The sequence below is a fragment of the Narcine bancroftii genome, chromosome 9 (genome assembly GCF_036971445.1).
Source record: "Narcine bancroftii isolate sNarBan1 chromosome 9, sNarBan1.hap1, whole genome shotgun sequence".
NCBI lineage: Eukaryota > Metazoa > Chordata > Chondrichthyes > Torpediniformes > Narcinidae > Narcine > Narcine bancroftii.
Genome location: NC_091477.1, coordinates 58,970,526 through 58,986,664, shown reverse-complemented (window position 1 = coordinate 58,986,664; position 16,139 = coordinate 58,970,526). Strand labels below are relative to the sequence as shown.

Here is a 16,139-nt window from a genome sequence, read left to right as displayed (position 1 = left end):
ACAAAAGATAGGGTGCAACACTGAGAGGGAGTCCAACTCAGAGAGGCAGATGATTGCAGAGAGATGAGGAATCACACAGAGAGATGGTGTCATACACACACAGAAAAAGTCTCACATATAGAAACAGGAAGTGAGAGAGAGAGAGAGGGGGAGAGGGGAATACCACACATTGATCAGTTGGAAGAGCGTTACAGAAAGTGGAAGTTGCAGAGGGAGAGAGGTGGATTCTCACAGCCACAGGTCTCTCACAGAAGAGATGGGTCTCACGCAGAGGATAAGACTCTCACAGACAGTGGGAGAATAACACCATGAGAGGGGGGAGAATGACACCATGAGAAGGGGGTAAAATTACACCGTGAGAGGGGCTGAGAATGTCATGGGGTGGGGCGGAGGGTCTTGCACAGAGGCTGAGGGGGGAAGTCTCGCGCAGAAGGCGGGGCGAGTTTCACCAGAGGGCAGGGGCATCGCCATTGCAAAGGGCGGGGGGGGGGTATCCAGCGCAGAAGGCGGAGGAGGCACATGCCACGCACCAGGCCAGATAAATTCGGCCCGTGGGCCATAGGTTGCCCACCCTGACCTAATACAAGCAGGAAGCATCTCTCAGAAGCTGTAGAGGCCATTTGGATGATTCTGCACGACACAAGGAATAATTGGTGACATACCTCAATTATTAAATGGCTAACAACCAATGTATTAGCTTATTCCCTCAAGGAAAGTTACTAATCCTAAATTTAGCATAGAAGTGCAGGCAAACTTGAAAAAAACTGGGGATTGTCATTACACAAGGATTTTCCATGGCAAGTAAATTAGGAGAGTTTTTGGTGATTCAATTACTAAATATCATTTTTAAGTAGATGCATCAATTTTCCAGTTATAAGTTTGATGTATAAGAAATAAATGATAGCATTTTGATCAAACACAGAAAATGCAAAATGGAGCCAATGTTGGCTCATGTTGTCAAACAGAGAACTCAGCCTTTTTCTAGTTCTAAACAGAAGTATTTACATCTCAAACCGAGATTAACCATAATCACCCTTCTAGTAACAACAGTATTGTAACCATGTCACTTGCGCACAACACAAAATTCTGAATAAAAACTTCCTTAAAAGAACACATTAATACAACAGTACCAAGTTTCTATGCATTCTTTTTAAAAGCACATGTAGAAAAAGATATGACATCAGCAACAAAATGTAATTTATAAATAAGGTACTTATTTTCTCCATTCTATTAAGAGCTATATTTAATAAGAGCCTTTTTTTCTGCCAGGAGGTTTCTGAGTGGGGTGGAGTTCTGCAGGGAGCTGTTCTGGGAGCCCTGCTCTTTGGATATTTATAAATGACCTGGAAGAACTGGAAGGGCTGTTTTTTTTTTTTTACACAGAGATTAAGTTTGCAGATGACATGAAAGTTGGAGGTGTTGTGGATAGTGTAGAAGGACCCAAATGCATTGCCAGTGTTAATCAGGTAGTACCATACAAAATCCATTTTACTGTCCGGTCAGTAACAGACAAGGATACTTGAGATGGATCCATTGATTGTGCTCGAATGTTCTTCAGTCAGTGGCAAATAAACCTTGCTATTAAGGTTGGCCAGTTCAGAAAGAATGTTCAGTTAATTGGAGAACATGGACTATGACGAGCAGGTAAAATTAAGTCTTCCGATGGTTCACAACAAAATAGACAATCAGAGTAACAAATGCAGTAGGTAAAATCAACACGATCAATGCCACCCGCGATCGCCGGGATGTGAGATGATAGGATGCTACTATCTGGCGAATGCCATTTTCATGGCAATAACAAGCATAGTTGCCAAGAGTATTTCCTGTCACCAGGAGTCCTGAACTGTCGGAATTAATTGTAATGTTCCTGTTAGGAGTCAGCCATTCACACTGGGCTGTGGAAGAGGAGGGGTTGCAACTGAGCATGGCATCTGTGTGATGATCGACCAGAATAATTTTTTCTGTAGCTTCTGAAACGGAGGAATATATTAGCAAAGCAACCATCAGGATGAAAAAATAGTTTTAAATGACCAGGCATAACATTAACTCTGACCAATTTAACTTTTAGTTCACCAAAGCAATCCCCACACTATAAAATCTCACCTCAATTACAGGTCAGTGGAATGGACAAGAGCTGAATCAAGCTTGCTCTCCCAGTTTTTTAAACATTCAGCGCGGTTACACGCCTTTGTGCCCCACGAGCCCATTCCTCCTGTGATTTTGGAGGGTTGGCGGAAACCCACGCAATCATAGGGAGAATATACAAACTCCTTACAGATAATCCCGGATTCGAAGCTTGGTCACTGGTGCTGTGAAAGTGAGGCAATAACTGCTACACTAACCGGCCGCTCTCCAAAGATACAAAATAATTACTAAAATATATACAGAAACAAACACGTACAGGTAAAGTCTTTACATTTGTTTCCTTGTACAACAGTCGGGCATGGCTTAAAAATGAGGTTCTAAAGAAATAACTGGACAATAGTTTACCCCACTCTTCATATTTCCCTTATCTGGTTCAAATTTTAATCTGCACAAACAGTGTCAATGTTATAAATCTCTTCCATTTAGTTTGAACTGGAATTTAACATTTAAGTGTGCTTGATGTCTTGGATATAAAGGGATAATAACATCTCAAGCATTTAGTTGGATTAAATTAGAACTCGTGAATCAGGGATTTAACACAAATCCATGCCCCATGAACACAACAGCTGATCCTTGTATGACTTGGGTGTTCAAAGCGATCGTTCTTTTCCTTTACCTCCCAGCCATCTTTCTGTATGTAGTAGTTCCTGACAACTCCAGAATTAACTCAGTTGTGCATGAGATGAGCAAATAATTTGCATGCAAATTATTTCCACTTTCCAGTGGAATGAAATCAGGTATGAATCCACTAGTTAACAGATGGAACTTGCATACAAAGTGTACATGAGTTTGAACTACAGAGACAATGATTCTATCTCAGAGCACAATAGAACCATAGAATGCCACAGCCCAGAAAACACATGATTCAGCCTTTCTAGTCTGTGTTGACCACTATTTTGCTAGTCCCACTGACCTGCTCCCATTCCATAGCCCTCCAGACCTCTGCCATTCATGTATCTATCCAATTTATTCTTAAAATTCAAGATCAAGCTTGCATCCACAACCGACGGCAGCTCATTCCACACTCCCACCACTCTCTGAGTGAAGAACTTCTCCCTAATGTCCCCCCTAAACCTTTCCCCTTTCAGCTTAAAACTAATCTAAGTGGAAAAAGTCTACTCACATCCACTCTGGCTATACCTCTCATAATCTTGTAATCCTCTATCAAATCTCCCCTCATTCTTCTTTGCTTCAAGGAAGAAAGTCCTCACCATGCCCCAAAAGTTAAATAAATGGGACCCAACAGTATCAGACAGATGTTTTCGCTGTAAGAAGGAAACGGGAACAACAGTACATGCAATTTGGGCATGTGAGAAAGTGAAAAAATTTTGGGAAGATCTAAATCAGGTATTAAATAAAATCACAAAATGCAACATAACAAAAAATCCAGAGATCTTTCTTCTAAGTAATATAAGAAGTAAAGAACTTGGACTCGATTTGGATGGAGCACAAAAATGATTTATTATGATAGCCTTAGCTGTAGCAAAAAAATGTATTATGTCAACCTGGAAATTAGAAGATAGCCTGAGAATACAGCAATGGTACATAGAAATGAATAAATATAATCGATTGGAAAAAATAACATATAATTTAAGAAATAACATCACAGTATTCGAACAAATTTGGGAACCGTACATGGAACACAACAGAGAGGTCCTACTGCGGACCTCCACCACCTAAAATGACAGAAGGAGAAGAAGACAAAATGAACAGACCCAGTATGTAAAAGTAGAAGACACAAATCTCTTGTTTATTTTCGTTGTGTGAAGGAGGGAGGGAAGGGAGGGGGAAAAAGGGGAGAAAATGACACTGTGTATATTCAAGAGGGAAATGTTTGTGTGTATTTTGGTCAGTATGGTTCATAGTGTGAAAATTAAAAAAAAATTTAAAAAGGAAGAAAGTCCTAATCTGTTTAATCTTTCCCTGTATCTCAACTCCTGAAGACCCAGCAACATCCTAGTAAATCTTCTCTGCACTCTTTAAACCTTATTGACATCCTTCCTGCAATTAGGTGACCAGAACTGCACACAATATTCCAAATTTGGCCTCAATGAAGTCTTAAACAACTTCAACGTAACATCCCAACTCTTATCCTTAATACTTTGGCTAAGATGCTAAAAGCTTCCTTCACAACCCTGTCCACATGTGATGTCACCTCCATAGAACAATGTATTTGTATCCCCAGATCTTTTTACTCCTCCACACTCCATTTACCATAATTACTGACCATTTACTGTGCATGTCCGACCTTGGTTTGCTCTTCCAAAATGCATCACCTCATACTTGTCTGCATTAAACTCCATCTGCCATTTTTTGGCCCATTCTCCAAGTTGGTCCAGATCCCTTTGCAGTCTTTGAAAATCTTCTTCGCTGTCCACAATAGCCCAAATCTTAGTGCAATCAGCAAACTTGCTGATCCAATTCACCACATGATCATCCAGATTATTGATATATACAACAAAAACAAAGGTCCCAGCACCGATTCCTGAGGCACACCACTGGTCACAGGCCTCCAGTCTGAGAAGTAATCATCCACTACCACTCTCTATCTTCTCCCTTTCAGCCAATTTCAAATCCAGTTTACAACCTCTCCATGAATACCTAGTGTCTTAAAATTTTGAACTAACCTCCATGAGGGACCTTGTCAAAGGCCTTACTAAAGTCCACATAGACAATATCCACAGCCTTTCCTTCATCTACCTGTGGGTGGGTGTGTGGAATGAGCTTCCAGACAGTGGTGGTGGTGGTGGGCTCGATATTGGCATTTAAGGGGAAGTTGGATATGCATGTGGACAGGAGGGTAATGGGTTGAGTGTAGATCAGTGAGTTATGTGAGAGAAAGTGTTTGGCATGGACTAGAAGGACCAAGTTGGCCTTTTTCTGGGCTGTAATTGTTATATGGTTTTATATATACATGGTTACCTCCTTGGTAACTTCCTTGAAAAACTCTACAAGATTCGTTAAACATGATCTACCACACACAAAGCCAGGCTGACTGTCCCTAATCAGCCCATGACTGTCCAAATACTCATATATCCTGTCTTTCAGAACTCCTTCTAATAACATCAGGCTCACTGTCCCATAATTACCTGGTTTAATTTTGGTGCCTTTTTTAAACAACGGCACAATGTGAGCTACACTCTAATCCTCTGGCACCTCACCTGTGGCTAAGGACATTTTAAATATATCAGCCAGGGCCCCTGAAATTTCTACACTTTCCTCCCTCAAGGTCTGAGGGAATAACATATCCGGCCTGGGGATTTATTTGCCTTTATTTGCTGTAAGGCATCAAGCACCTCCTCCTCCTCCTTAATCTCCATCTGTTCCATGACCCTTCTGTTTGTTTCCCTTCCTTCCTTATACACTCTGTCTGTTTCCTGAGTAAATACTGATGCAAAAAAAACTGTTTATACATGAATATGCCGGAGAACCTCAGGAGGTTCTGCAGCATCTCTAGAAAGTACAGGGTAGCAAATGTTTGGGGCTTGGCCTTCTGTCAAGATTTGGTCTCAGAGTTTTCTGTCTAGTTTTGTCTGTAACATTCAACCATGGTGACCACTATTACCTGTCTGTGGTGGACACAATCCTGCAGCATCGCCGTTCTTAATATCTTGTAAGAAATCGCTACAAATAACAAAAAATACCCATTTCAATCCATATTATTGAATCCATTTCAGTACCATTTGCTTTTCAGTTTCACTTTCATTGATTCAGTACATTGTATTGATGTATATAATTATAAACTTCATTCATTCACTACCTTACGCACATTGACATTACTTTCATTGGAGTGGTGATGAATGAACTTGATAGCTCTGTAGGTGAGAAAATGTGGTCAAACGTCAAACCTGATGCACAAATACTGTTCTCAAATCAGCAGTCTTAAATCAGAGATTAAGAGGTTTATTGGAACTTCATACTGGTGTTGCAGTGGCCACTTTGACTTCATCTTTCAGTCATACTGGTTAGGACTGTTTGTCTAGAATTTATTTCAATCTCACCTTTTGAAATTATATATTGTTTGGGTATTTAACAACTGAGACCCTAATGTCAGTTAGAAACCCGTTCGTAGTTAGAAATAGAGCAGTCAGAAAACCACAGATGGAAGGAACGCTGTTTTATGTTCTCCGTGATGCAGTACATGCATCAATGAGTCCTGTGACACATGAAAATCTCAGCTGGGCCTCTAGGGTTATCAGAGGGAATGCTGTAGTACTCTGGATGCAGTATTAAAGCAAGTCCACAGTTCCCCTTTGCAAGAACTTTTAAGAAATTGGTCTAGTAGCTAATTGCTTGTCCTACTGAAATGGAGGAAAGTTCAGATCCCACAGAATCACTTGAAACATAAATTCAAGTGATCAATCTGGTATTAAAAATCCAGTATCAGCATTCTTGACTATGGATAGGAAATTCAAATGCTGTCTACAAATCTGCTGATGACACCAAGGTCGCCGGCAGAATCACAGACAGCAATGAGAAAGCTTACAGGAGGGAGTGGTGTCACAACAACAACCTTGCCCTCAATGTTAGCAAAACCAAAGAGCTGATTGCGGACCAAGAGGGAGAAACCAGGAGAACCCAACCCAATCCTCACTGAGGGGTTAACAGTGGAAAGAGTTAAGAACTTCAAGGTCCCAGGTGTCAACATTTCTGAAGATCTGTCCAGGGGTCCCAATGCTGATGCAATCATGAAGAACACTCACCAGTAGCTATACTTGGTGAAGAGTTTGATATGTCACCAAAGACTCTTGCAAATTTCTACAGGTGCACCGTTCTGGCTGATTGCATCACTGTCTGGTATGGAGGTGGCAATGCACAGGACAGGAAAAAAACTACAGAGTTATGAACTCGGCAACACTACCATGGCCATCACTCCATCAAGGATGTCAACATGAGGCAGCCTCAATCTTCAAGAATACTTTACCTTCTTACCATCGGACAGGAGGTTCAGGTGCTTGAAGATGAACACAAGGACAGCTTCTTCCCCTCTGCCATCAAATTTCAGACTGGACAATGAACCACACACACTTCCTCACTTTCTCATTTTGCACTAATTTATTGACTTTTTAATGTAAATTATAGCAATATTTGAACTGTGATGCTGCCACAAAACAACAAATTTTGTGACATCTTCATGACAATAAATTCTGATTCTGACAACAGCACTGCTGGGCTGACGTGAAAGCCCACCTATTTAACTACATTTGTTTCTATTCAGTCTGACCCATATGTGACCCCAGACCTACAGTGTAACTCTTAGTTGCCCTCTGAAATTGATTGGCAAGGGAACTAGGAATGAACAATAGACAGTGGCCAAACCAATGATGCCCATATCCCATGAGTAACAATGTACTATGGACAGTGCTGACGCGCACAAGTGGGAAAATAAAAGTTAAACTTATGAAAATAAAAGAGTGAAATGTGCAATTAATTGTGAAAGAATTTCCATTGTAATACTTCAGCCACCAGGTGAATATTAATTCACAAAAGAAACAGCGTCTAACAGTAGATAGCATTGTACAAGAACATATTTACGCAATCATATCAGATTGTCAACACTTATTCCAATGTGTGACTGTCCTTTATTATCCTTAGCATGCAATTGTTAATGTCTTGAAAATTGATAATATTGGCTACAAATAAATCTGAGCTGGACAAATATACCAAAATTTCTTTGAATCTTTCCAATTTTTGGGAAGGGGTACTTAGTACCTTGTCTTTAATTCTTAATATTAATTAGACTCCAAATCTTTTTCTTGCTCGCTTTAGAACAAGTGGGTCTGACACTGCTTCCCAATCACATGTCGTTGCCCTCACCTCCCTTATTGCTAGAAGGCCCATATTAATGACATAGAAAGATGCTGCCCCTCCCTCTCACACTCAGCGGTTGTCCAATACAATGGCATGTCAGACTTTGGAAAAAATTTAATGTTCCACGACTGAAATTAATCTGAATTTTGTCTCTTTATGGGGTTCTTCTCTCAATTATTTTCAAATATGCAAGATAAGTTAAATTTTGATTTTTGACCCCATTATCAGGTAGTGGACTGTTTATGTTTAACCAGTAGCATCTGAAACATAGAAACAGAGAAGATAGGAGCAGGAGTAGGTCATTCGGCCCTTCGAGCCTGCTCCGCCATTCAATGAGATCATGGCTGATCTTAAAGTTCAGTACCCCGTCCCCGCCTTCTCTACGTAACACCTAATTCCCTTATACTGAAGAAATATATCTAATTCCCTCTTAAATATATTCAATGAACCTGCCTCTACTGCCCTCTGTGGCAATGAATTCCACAGATTCACCACCCTCTGGGTAAAGAAATTCCTCCTCATCTCGGTTCTAAACGGTTTACCTATTATCCTCGAACCATGGTCCCAGGTTCTGGACTCCCCCACCATTGGAAACATCCCTTCCACATCCATTCTGTCCAGTCCTGCCAGAATTTTATATGTCTCTATGAGATCCCCTCTCAATCTTCTAAACTTCAGCGAGTACAATCCCAAATTGCACAATCTTTCCTCATAAGTTATTCCTGCCATTCCAGGTATCAGCCTGGTGAATCGCCTTTGCACTCCCTCCATTGCAAGAAAATCCTTCTCAGATAAGGTGACCAAAACTGCACACAATACTCCAGGTGTGGTCTCACCAAGGATCTGTACAGCTGCAGTAAGGTATCCTTATTCTTATACTCAAACCCTCTTGATATGAAGGCCAACATACCAACATACCAAGGGTGCGGGATATCTGAAATCGGGTCCAGGGTATTCTAAAAGGGGAAGGCGAACAGACTGATGTCTTGGTACATGTGGGTACCAATTTCATAGATAAAAAGAAGGAGGAAGTACTGAAAAAGGATTACAGAGAGCTAGGACAGAAACTAAGAAATAGGACAGCCAGGGTGGTGATCTCTGGTTTGCTACCTGTGCCAAGTGCAACTGAGGTCAAAAATGGAAGGTTAAGAAAAATGAATGTGTGGCTGAGGGGATGGTGTAAAGGACAGGGTTTTGGCTTCTTGGATCATTGGGATCTCTTTTGGGGAAGGCATGACCTCTACAAGAAGGATGGGTTACACCTAAACCCAAAAGGGGTCAATATATTGGCAGCTAGGTTTGGTACAGCCGTCGGGTGCGGTTTAAACTCATTTGGCAGGGGGGTGGGAACCTGTATGATAGGGCAAAGGACACAAAAGATAAAACAGGAAAAGTTAGGTTAGGCAGCGAAAGTAAAAAATCAGAAAGAGCAAGGAGGGTGAAAAAAGCAAATCTGAAGGCTTTATATCTTAATGCAAGAAGCATTCGGAACAAGGTAGATGAATTAGCTGTGGAAATTGAGATAAACAAATATGATTTGATTGGGATTACAGAAACATGGCTGCAGGGTGGGCAAGCCTGGGAACTTAACATCCCGGGGTATACAATATTTAGGAGGGATTGGCAAGAAAGAAAAGGGGGTGGGGTAGTATTGATGGTGAGAGAAGGGACCGACATGATTGGCAGAAAGGATATCAACTCGGAAGATGCGGAATCTATATGGGTAGAACTGAGGAATAGCAAGGGGCAGAAAACATTAGTGGGGGTGGTATGTAGGCCTCCAAATAGTAGTGTAGAGGTGAGGGAAGGCATTAAAAGAGAAATTAGAAATGAATATTTTTCCTAGAATACAATATCTGTTTCAATCAATTCCTTATTTTTTAAAAAAAAGTTTTTTTAAGGGCTTATATAAAGGAATTAGAGAATTCTTATGGAAGGGAAAATTTCCGAGAGTAGCAATGAGAAAATTGATGTGGGATTTTCAATTTGGAGGTTTAAGATTACCGAATTTTCAGCATTATTACGAAGCAGCTCAATTAAAATTTCTTAGTGCATTAATGAATATGGACGACCCACCTAGTTGGGTAAAGATAGAAATGGCGGTTATTTTAGAAAAATTTCCTCATGAGTTTTTGTTTCGAAGGAATAAAAATTTACTACGAACTTACGATGTGCCAATATTGAAACATCTATTGAATTTATGGACAAGTAAACTTAAAAAATTGGGACTTAAAAATATATATTCTGGAAGATTGCCATTATATAATAATCAACTTGTTCCTTTTATGGTCTCCAATGCCACTTTGAAACAATGGGAAAAGAAAGGAATAAAAAATTTATCTGATTGTTTTTCTGAGGGTTGTTTTTGCTCCTTTGACGAATTACAAAGGAAATATGGTATGAGTGGAAATTCTATATTTGTATATTATCAATTAAGATCTTTTGTAAAACGGTTATGTGGTCGACATATGATTTTATTACCTGAATCTAGTTTTGAAGAATATGTACTTTCAATACCAAAAAAGGGATATATATCTGATTTGTATTGTATTTTACAAGAAATTGATAGTAAAAAAAGACTGGGATAAAGATAAGTTGAAATGGAAAAAAGATTTAGGACATAAAATAGCTGAAGAAGCTTGGATGGAAATTTGTCAGAATAGTATTCGGAAATTAATTAACGCTAGACTAGCGATGATTAATTATAATTTTATTCATCAGCTATATTTAATGCCGGAGAAATTAAAAAAATTTGGTCTTAGTAAGTTGGATTCTTGTTTTCGATGTGATCAGATGGCCACTACTTTTTTGCATACTGTTTGGCTTTGTGATCGATAGCAACAGTTTTGGAAAGGTATTCAATCTATTTTTAAGTTTATATAATATCCATCTTGTATTAGATCCCGAAATATATTTTTGTTAGGGAACATGCAATCATTAATCGATTTAGGTTTAGAGGATTATCAGATTTCCTTTATCTATTTAGCTTTAGTCGTGGCTAAGAAATTTATAGCACTTACTTGGAAAGATAAAAATATACTAACTTTAGATAAGTGGTATTTGGAGATGAAATTTTGTTTGACTATGGAAAGGATACCTTTTTCAGTTCAGGATAGGATGTCTTTTTATAAGTTAAAGTGGACTCCGTTTGCTAATTATATGCATTTAAGTTTGATTTAAATATATGTTTAAGCATGATATTTTAGTATTGATAAAATTTTTTTTGTTAGAATTTTTTTTAGGTTAAGTTTTATCTTTTCTTTTTGTAAGTGGGTATTTTTTTTCCCATATATAATATTGTTAATTTTATTAACTCTTCACTCTTTATTTTGGGGGGGGAGGGTTGGACTAATTTTAAGTTAGATTACTAATATTGTGTTACAATTAACGGGGGGGGGTGTTATTTTGTGTAGTTTTCTGATGTAATATTGTAATCATACCATTTTAATTTTTAAAAATTTTTCTTTAAATGTAATTCTCTATTGTATTCATGTTATAAAATTTTTAATAAAGTCTTAAAAAAAAAGAGAAATTAGAAAAACGTGCAATAAGGGAACAGCTGTCATCATGGGAGACTTTAATTTGCATATAGATTGGACTAGCCAAATTGGTAAAAATACTGAGGAGGAGGAATTCCTTGAATGTTTATGGGACGGTTATCTAGACCAATATGTCGAGGTACCAACTCGGGAGCAGGCCATTTTAGATTGGGTATTATGCAATGATAAGGGGCTAATCAACAATCATGTTGTACGAGGCCCTTTGGTTAGGAGCGATCACAATATGATCGAATTCTCACTCGACATGGAGAGTGATGAAATTAAAACCGAGACTAAGGTCCTGAATTTAAATAAAAGGAATTATGATGGTATGAGATGGGAGTTGAGTAAGATTGATTGGGTGGTGTTTATGGGGGAGTTGACTGTGGATAGACAATGGAAAGCATTCACAGATCTAATGGAGAAATTGCAAAAATCATTTATACCGGTTTGGCATAAAAATAAACCAAAAAAGGTGACTCAACTGTGGATAACAAGGGAAATTAGAGACAGCATTAGGTCCAAAGAGAGAGCATATCAATTGGCCAAAAAAAGTACCACAACCGAAGACTGGGAGCAGTTCAAGATGGAGGACAAAGGGATTAATCAAGAGAGCAAAAATAAATTACGAAAGTAAGCTTGCGGCAAATATAAAAACCGACTGCAAAAGCTTTTATAAATATGTCAAGAGGAAAAGATTGGTGAAATCCAGAGTAGGTCCTTTGCAGTCGGAATCAGGGGAATATATAATGGGGAATAAGGAAATGGCAGACCAATTAAATTCTTACTTTAGTTCTGTTTTTACAAGAGAGGATACAAATAACCTCCCAAGGATGTTGGGAAACATAGAGACTAATGCAAGGGAGGAACTGAAAGAAATCAGTATCTCTAAGGACATGGTCTTGGGGAAATTGATGGGATTGAAGGCAGATAAATCCCAAGGGCCTGATAATCTACATCCTAGGGTACTTGAGGAAGTGGCCATTCAGATAGCAGATGCTTTAAGAATTATTTTCCAGAACTCGATAGACTCAGGATCATTACCCATGGATTGGAGGGTAGCTAATGTTACCCCACTATTTAAAAAGGGGGGTAGAGAAAAAGCGGGGAATTATAGGCCGGTGAGCCTTACATCTGTAGTTGGAAAAATGATGGAATCCATTATTAAGGATGTAATAGCGGAGCATATGACTAGCAGAGAAGGGATCAGACGGAGTCAACATGGATTTACAAAAGGTAAATCGTGCTTGACAAATCTATTGGAATTCTTTGAGATGGTGACAGGTAAAATAGATGGGGGAGAGCCAGTGGATATGGTGTACCTGGACTTCCAAAAGGCCTTCGATAAGGTCCCGCATAAACGACTGGCTTACAAAATCAAGGCTCATGGGATTGGGGGCAAAGTATTGTTGTGGATTGAGAACTGGCTGGCAGGTAGAAGACAGAGAGTTGGGATAAATGGCTCGTTTTCTGAGTGGCAGGCGGTGACCAGTGGGGTGCCACAGGGATCTGTACTGGGACCCCAGCTGTTCACAATTTATAGTAATGATCTGGATGAGGGGATTGGATGTAATATCTCCAAATTTGCAGATGACACTAAGCTAGGAGGGGTTGTGTGCATGGAAGAGGGGGTCAGGAAGCTCCAGTGTGATTTGGATAAATTGGGGGACTGGGCAAATGCACTACAATATCGATAAATGTGAGGTTATCCATTTTGGTAATACAAACCGGAGGGCAGATTACTATTTGAATGGCAATAGATTGGGAGAAGGGAAAGTGCAGAGAGACCTAGGGGTTCTTGTGCACCAGTCACTGAAGGCGAGCATGCAGGTACAGCAGGTGGTTAAAAAGGCAAATGGTATGTTGGCCTTCATATCAAGAGGGTTTGAGTATAGGAATAAGGATACCTTACTGCAGCTGTACAGAACCTTGGTGAGACCACACCTGGAGTATTGTGTGCAGTTTTGGTCACCTTATCTAAGGAAGGATGATCTGGCAATGGAGGGAGTGCAGAAGCGATTCACCAGGCTGATACCTGGAATGGCAGGAATGACTTATGAGGAAAGATTGCGCAAATTGGGATTGTACTTGCTGGAGTTTAGAAGATTGAGAGGGGATCTCATAGAGACATATAAAATTCTGGCAGGACTGGACAGAATGGATGCAGATGGAATATTTCCAATGATGGGAAAATCCAGAACCCGGGGCCATGGTTTGAGGATAATAGGCAAACCATTTAGGACCGAGATGAGGAGGAATTTTTTTACCCAGAGGGTGGTGAATCTGTGGAATTCATTGCCACAGAGGGCAGTAGAGGCAGGTTCATTAAATATATTTAAGAGGGAATTAGATATATTTCTTCAGTATAAGGGTATTAAAGGTTACGGAGAGAAGGCGGGGACGGGGTACTGAACTTTAAGATCAGCCGTGATCTCGTTGAATGGCGGAGCAGGTTCGAAGGGTCGAATGACCTACTCCTGCTCCTATCTTCTATGTTTCTATAAGGGAGGGAGGGGGATGACAATTAGTGTTTTTTTTTTCCTTCTTCTCAATGTAACGTAGGTCCCAACACCATTTTTATTATTAGATGTGATTGTTGATACTTTATCATCATGAACCTATGTAACTTGTGAAACCAATAAAAATATTGAACAGAAGTTCTTTGAATCTACACATGATTTTCAAATACACACCATCTTTTTGAATTACCATTAGATTTAATCTCATACCTTGTATTACTGGGACTTGACACTTTTGAAAATGAAATCGGAACACGCTGGAGAAACTCAGCAGATCAAACAATGTGAAGTGAGGAAGACAATAAACTGAAGAAAAGTCATCAACCTGAAAGAGCCACTTTTCTTCCTACCCACAGATGTTACCTGACCTATTTTGTATTTCCAAAAATTTCTCCTGCTGTTGCAGGTTTGCCACATCTGTGTTATGGCACTATTTGATATTTGTTTTACATTTTGGCACCATTAGCTGAAAATGACAAAAGTGGCAAATTGCTCAAAAAGATTTTTTAAATTAAGAATGGTTTAATGTGTTGGAAGATGGAATAGAGCAAAAGTAATCCACAAATAAACCTGGAATTCCAATAAAAATTACTAAACCCTCCCTACCCCGTAACCCTCTATTTTTCTTTCATCCATGTTCCAACCTCCTCTACCACCCCTGGCAAGGCATTCCAGACACCCAAAACTCTCTGTGTCAAAAAGAATATACCCCTGATATCTCCCCTTAACTTCCCTCCCTTCAATTTGTACATTTGCCCTCTGGTGTTTGCTGATCCTGCCCTGGGAAACAGGTGCTGGCTGTCCACCCTATCTATGCCTCTCATAATCTTGTAGACCTTTTTACGTCTCCTCTCATCCTTCTACGCCCCAAAGTGAAAAGTCCCAAGTCCCAGCTCTGCTAACCTTGCCTCATAAGACTTGTTTTCCAATCCAGGTAACATACTGGTAAATCTCTTCTGCATCCTCTCCACAGCTTCCACATCCTTCCTAATAATGAGGTGACCAGAACTAAGTGTGGTCTTACCAGAGATTTGTAGAATTGCAACATGACATCTCTACTCTTGAATTCAATCCCACTATTAATGAATCCATGCATCCTATAGGCCATCTTAACTATCCTATCAATCTTGAGGGATGTATGGTCCCTCTGTACTTCCACACTCTTAAGTCACCGACCATTTACCCTGTACTCAGCCTTCTGGTTAGTCCTTCCAAAATGCATCACCTCGCATTTATCTGGATTGAACTTAATCTGCCAATTATCTGCCCAACTCCGCATCCTGTCTGTATCCTCTTATAACCTTCGACAACCTTCGGCTCCATTCACAACTCCAACCTTCATGTCATCCACAAACTTACTGATCTATCTTTCCATCTCTTCATCCAAGTCATTTATAAAAATCACAAAGAGCAGGGGTCCCAGAACAGATCCTTGTGGCACTCCACTATTTACCGACCTCCAGGCAGAATACTTTCCTTCCACTACTACTCTCTCCTTTCTTCCGATAAGCCACTTCTTTACCCACACAGCCACTGATAGTGAGCCTCAAGACTTTCTGAACTAGTCTCTGTCAAATGCCTTACTAAAATCACTTAGATTACATCTACTGCCTTTCCTTCATTTATTTTTTTTGTTACCTTTGCATAAATCTCAATTAGGCTCGTGAAGCATGACCTTCCTTTCACAAAGCCATGCTGATTATCCTTGAGTAGACTGTACTTCTCCAAATGCTAGTAGATCCTATCCTTAAGAATCCCCTCCATTAGTTTGCACACCACTGATATAAGACTCACTGGTCTATAATCCCAAAGATTCTTCCTATTACCTTTTTTAAACAAGGGGACGACATTTGCTATTCTCCAATCCTCCAACACCTCCCCTGCAGCCAAAGAGGATTCAAAGATCATCACTACTGCCCCAGCTATCTCTTCTGTCACTTCCCACTAAGCCAGGTGTATATCACATCCAGCCCTGAGGACATTAATCTTAATACTTTTAAGAAGATCCAAAACTTCCACTTCCTTAATCTCCACATTATCCAGCACACAAGCCTATTCTATTCCAACCTCACCCTGATCAAGGTCCTTTTCTCTGGTGAATACTGATGCAAGATATTTATTTAGG

General features: G+C 39.8%; 1 protein-coding gene across 3 annotated transcripts in view; it reads right to left on the bottom strand.

The window, feature by feature from the left end:
• Window positions 1–825: 825 nt before the first annotated feature.
• The window catches only part of LOC138743683 (semaphorin-4B-like), a 98,831-nt gene continuing 83,517 nt past the window's right edge, over window positions 826–16,139 (bottom strand). The window contains exons 13-15 of one of the 3 annotated variants that reach the window (XM_069899270.1): window positions 5,906–5,960; window positions 5,711–5,769; window positions 1,884–1,970 (exon numbers count right to left, since the gene is read on the bottom strand). In XM_069899270.1, the coding sequence (XP_069755371.1) occupies window positions 5,749–5,769; window positions 5,906–5,960 (76 nt within the window). In that variant the 3' untranslated portion in view covers window positions 1,884–1,970; window positions 5,711–5,748. Of the gene's footprint in view, window positions 1,971–5,710; window positions 5,770–5,905; window positions 5,961–16,139 lie in introns of all 3 variants that reach the window. The other 2 variants (XM_069899271.1, XM_069899269.1) reach the window with 2 other exon arrangements.